Source organism: Cupressus sempervirens, chromosome 7 (assembly GCF_028749045.1).
Source record: "Cupressus sempervirens isolate cs-2001-9-10 chromosome 7, ASM2874904v1, whole genome shotgun sequence".
NCBI classification, from domain to species: Eukaryota; Viridiplantae; Streptophyta; class Pinopsida; order Cupressales; family Cupressaceae; genus Cupressus; species Cupressus sempervirens.
The window spans coordinates 441,528,234-441,533,401 of NC_143124.1; the positions used below are offsets into that span (position 1 = coordinate 441,528,234).

At 35.9% G+C, this 5,168-nt stretch overlaps 1 protein-coding gene across 2 annotated transcripts; it reads left to right on the forward strand.

Moving 5' to 3' along the window:
- Positions 1 to 945: 945 nt before the first annotated feature.
- Positions 946 to 4,457, forward strand: LOC149547484 (cellulose synthase-like protein E6). 2 transcript variants are annotated; one of them, XM_089791661.1, is made up of 8 exons: positions 946 to 1,350; positions 1,449 to 1,773; positions 1,935 to 2,075; positions 2,279 to 2,404; positions 2,495 to 2,707; positions 2,790 to 3,026; positions 3,116 to 3,463; positions 3,651 to 4,457. In XM_089791661.1, exons 1-8 carry the CDS (start codon positions 1,091 to 1,093, stop codon positions 4,221 to 4,223), a joined length of 2,223 nt encoding a protein of 740 aa, XP_089647787.1. In that variant the 5' UTR covers positions 946 to 1,090; the 3' UTR covers positions 4,224 to 4,457. The 2 variants fall into 2 exon arrangements, with proteins under 2 accessions (XP_089647787.1, XP_089647788.1); XM_089791662.1 differs by having other exon boundaries at positions 947 to 1,350; positions 3,663 to 4,457.
- The last annotated feature ends 711 nt before the right edge of the window (positions 4,458 to 5,168 follow it).

Genomic DNA, 5,168 nt, shown 5'->3' on the forward strand with positions numbered 1-5,168 from the left:
TATTTGAGGAATTGATAATTGCATGATTAATGTTACTTGTAATTGTTCCGATAAAGTTTTAAAGAATCTTTAGAAATTTAGAAAATGATTTATTAGATTTTTGTAAGGTATGATTTTCAAGTCATTTTTGAAGATAAATCTATGGTAATTCAAAAGAAAATATAATAATTTATAGAAGATTTATCAAATATAATAAAGAAAAAGTGTTGTATTAAAAGATTCATGAGTTTATTCAAAATTTTCATAAACGAAATTTTATAGCAGTATTACAATATTTTATTTTATTTTTTTAAATGAAAATTGAAATTTAATTTGGGTGATACTATTTTCTTAATATCATTTTTAGTAAATTAGTAGTTTTTTTTCTTAAATTATATTTTTTATAATGATCTAATGTCTAAATATGTTTTTAAAATAATGATATATATAAAATGAGATAGAAAATAAAAAAGTTACCGTCATAAATTTTGAAAATAGTGTCTTATATATTTACTCTTTTTTCAAACTGAAAATAAATATTAATATTAATCAAGTAACAATTCAAAGAATCATGTGAACCTTCCTAACTAAATTAAAATCGGACTGGCTGTATTCAAATTTTAAATTTAATTAAAAAATAGAAAGAGCTCTCTCATTACATTGCTTTTGATAGCTATGTAGACAATTCTAAACGCTAAAAACATCTGAAAAAAAATTAAATTTATTTAACATAATTAGTAATTCTCATTTTCATAACAGCTGTTGCTGTTGCTATCGTACCTAGATGCTTAACAACATGTGGCCGGGCTTCCACATGAACGCTGAAGTAACACGACACTCAAAATCCACGCCGCAAGAAAAATGGCAACTTGTCAAATTTGGCGAGAAGGGGTAGTTTGGAGTCAAGTGCACAAATCTACCCTTCAAATCCTGTGAATGATAGATGCTTACAAATTACAAAAACCGGTGAATGAAATCTTCACAAACTACGGTTCCAAGTACAACCTAACGTTAGAGTAAGATGCGATGCTCAACTAAGATGGATGGTAATGTCCATTTGTTATAAATCGATTCAAACGGTTTCAGTGATTGAATTGAATGAACTAAGAAAATGGAATGCACAGATTCCCCACTTTACACCACAGTGCAAAGGTCAGTTGCAAAGATAAACAGAGCTTATGGATCTCTATATTTCTGTGCAATTCTAGGGCTTATATATTATCGTGTCAAGTTTATTCCAAGTGAAGGAAATGTTCCATGGATGCTGCTATTCTGTGCGGAGCTAGGCTTCGCCTTCCATTGGGTATTGGAGATGGCCTTCAAGTGGTGGCCTGTCGATCGCTTCACCCACTCAGAAAGACTTTCTGAAAGGTAAATTATAAAAGTTTAGAAATATGCTGGTCTGCTTATAAGATTAATTACAAATACGTTTCCTTAGGTTACTGTGGATTATTTTTGTGGATGAACAGGTGTGGAAAGAATCTACCTCCCATTGACGTATTTATATGCACGGCTGACCCTCTTAAAGAACCTCCAATCGATGTTTCGAACACTGTATTGTCTACTCTGGCTTTCAGTTACTCAGCCGAGAAATTGACATGTTATGTATCTGACGATGGAGGATCCCCACTAACCTTTTATGCTCTGGTTGAAGCTTCACGTTTTGCAAAGAGTTGGGTTCCTTTCTGCCACAAGTATTCCATTCAGCAGAGGAGCCCGGATGCATGCTTTTCTGAATGTTATGACAATGAGAATGACAATTTGTCCTTCAACAGAGAACGGGAAAACGTCAAGGTGCGTGCAGCTGAAATCTAATCTCCCAAGAATCTCAACACTCTTCAGAAAATTATATTATTTCCCCGACTTAATTTGATTATTTATCTTCTTGTAAGAATAAAAGTCTTTGCAGTCTATGAGATTGATAGGCTAAAGTTGACAATGATATATATGTGTAGAAATTGTACGAGGAGATGAAATTTCGTATAAATAGCACCGTCGAGAGAGGTACTGTTCCAGAAGAGAAATGCAACGAGCACGAAGGCTTTAATGATTGGAAACCGGAGACGACTTCAAGGAACCACCCGACTATAATACAGGTTACAATAATCACTATTGAAATATTATATCTCCTAATCAAAAAACACCGTTTTCACTGCTTGAATGATTAACGAAATAGTCCACAAGAATCAGGCTATTTTTATCAATTCAGCTACTGACATTATTAAATAGTTTTGCATACATTCTATTTAGTTGACAAAACCAGATAGCAGCTGACACGTTTTGTTAAGCCTCCATACAGGTTTTGCTAGAAAGGGGCAAAGACATGAACGTTGAGGGCCATGATTTGCCCAGTCTTGTGTATGTTTCCCGCGAAAAGCGTCCAGGACACCGCCATAATTTCAAGGCCGGTGCACTCAATGTTCTGGTAATTAAATCTGAAAGTCTCATTTTCTTGCTTAGATTGTCTACACACTGGCATTATAACTTGTTCGATTTGGTTATCTATTGTCCACAGATTAGAGTCTCTGCTCTAATGAGCAATGCTCCCTTCATTCTCACATTGGACTGTGACATGTACGCCAACAACTGTGAAGCCCTTCGAGAGGCCATGTGCTTTTTCATGGACCCTCAAACTGGGCACCAGTTTGCCTTCGTACAGTTTCCCCAAAGGTTTCATGGCATTACAAAAAATGATCTGTATGGAAATCATCTCAGGAAGCACTTTGATGTGAGTATTTGCAGTTCAATTGGTGCCCGAGAAACATATATGGAATCAACTGACCTCATTTTTGTAAATATTGTCTATACAGGTATTTTTTAAAGGTATGGACGGAATCGAAGGTTCGTCATATTTGGGGACCGGATGCGTCCTCCGCAGGGATGTCTTATGCGGAAGTGAACCACAGCACAGTTCCTTAAAATTCGTCGAAGAGTTGATTAGATCATCAATTAAAAGCATAGGAAAAGTAGCTCCATCTAAGCGATTGGAGGAGGCAAAAGAGCTCGCCAGGTGTGGCTATGAGAAGAACACCCAATGGGGCAAAAAGGCAAACACATGTTAAAACCTTGATAATTTTTATCAGCCGGGTCAATTATTTTGGAAATAATTTCTGATGTTGAATTCATGATGTTACAGGTTGGAATGCTATACGATTGTGCAGTGGAAGATACTTTGACAGGATATTCTATACACTGCAGAGGATGGAAATCTGTCTTCTACTCTCCCAAGAGAGATGCTTTTGTGGGGTGTGCGCCTGTTAATCTGATTGATACTCTCGTCCAAAATAAAAGATGGGTAACTGGTTTCCTGGAGATATTTTGTAGCAAATACTGTACAGTCACATATGGTATCCGCCATATGAAACTAGCACAGAACATGTGTTACAGCTATTACTTTCTCTGGGCTCCATCTTGCTTACCTCTGATCTGCTTCGGTGTATTGCCGGCCCTATGCATGGTTGCGGGCAGATCTTTATTTCCCAAGGTAGTTTTACCCTCTTTGAATTTCGCATATATTGCATTAGTAACCATCTTCACAATAAGAAAAATATATAGTCTTTCTACGGTCAATAATTACTTATACTTTCATAGTCATAACTTTGCAATTTAAACGTCTTTTGGATTATGTCACTAGTCCATTATTACACTTGATAAACTAATCTGAAAACCAGTATACCTTGCAGATTTCAGATCCATGGGTTCTCCTCTTTCTATTTTTACCAGTATGTGCATATGCACAGAATGCTCTAGAGTTTATATATGTAGGAGGAGGCTCTGTAAAATCTTGGTGGAATGATCAGAGGATGTGGATGATAAAAGGTGTGTCATCCAATCTGTTCGGGCTCATTCAAGTAGTCTGTAAATTACTTGGAATATCCAAAGTGGGTTTCGAGGTGACACGCAAAGTGTTTGATAGCGAAGCAGCCAAACGCTACGAGGCGGAGATTTTTGAGTTTGGGGTTTCCTCTACCTTGTTTATACCATTTACTACCATAGCGCTGATAAACCTCATCGCGTTGGCTTTTGGAATTGCGGATGTTGTGATAGAAGGTTATTCAGCGATGGAGAGGATGTTCGTGCAGCTGATGATGTCAAGCTTCATAGTAATAAATAGCTATCCCATATACGAGGGTATGTGGGTAAGGAAAGACAAGGGAAGCATTCCCGCGTTCATCACTGTATTCTCCACACTGGCTGCCGCATTTACTTCTACCATATCCTGTACCTCTAAATATTTAATTTAACATGTACAGCTCGCAATTTTTAACATAACATTTAACCCGTGAACAAGAGTAAAAAATCTTGAAAGGCACTGTACGTGACAGCATATGGCGCATGGCTTTAACATTATTGGTGAATAAGCCAGGGAATTGAGTTGAGCTTTATAGTTATAAATAAAGTGTTAGCAGTTTAAAAGGTAACCATTGCATAGCTGACTACCACTTTACTTAAATAACACAGTTAAAGCGTTCATATCATATTTATTCTCTAATACCCTGAAATACTCATTAGCTTGTGCAATATTATATAGAAATTATGCACGAGTCTAAAGATCTGCCTGAAGCAGATCTTGCGTAGTTTGATCTCGGTTGAACAAAATTGATTTGTACATCGAATTCTTGATTGTATTCTAAATATGCATGAAAGAATCCTTTCTTTAATTGTGAATAAAATAGTTAGTTGTTTTTGTTAAATTGGACGTCCTTAACATTTACGATAGGGTTTACTGGAACTTTCTATTGCGATTTCTTTTGGTCTTTGCCTTGGGTCGGTTCTCTTAGTTGACTTCGAAAATGAGGTTTTGGTCACCGTTATTGGTCCCTAATTTTTTTTATTCATTGGTTCAAGAGGGCTTAGATACGTGGACCTTATATTCCTTGATCTCCTTATCTTCAAGGTAGAAGCTGCCTTGATCTCCTTATCTTCAAGGTAGAAGCTGTCTTGAGACAATTTGTGTAGAAAAAGATAGAATTATTATATTTAAGACCTTTCTTCTTGGGGAGTGCAAGTTTGTTCTTATCGACAGTTCATTACTCATGGCATTATTATTATTTTTAAATGACAAATCTAATCTTATTATTTCTTTATAAATATGAATTTTCATTGGGTCAAAAGTTTGGTCTACCTAAAGCTTATGAAGATATGATAGAATGGAAACTATTTTTTGATGTATTGTAGGAACACCTTCA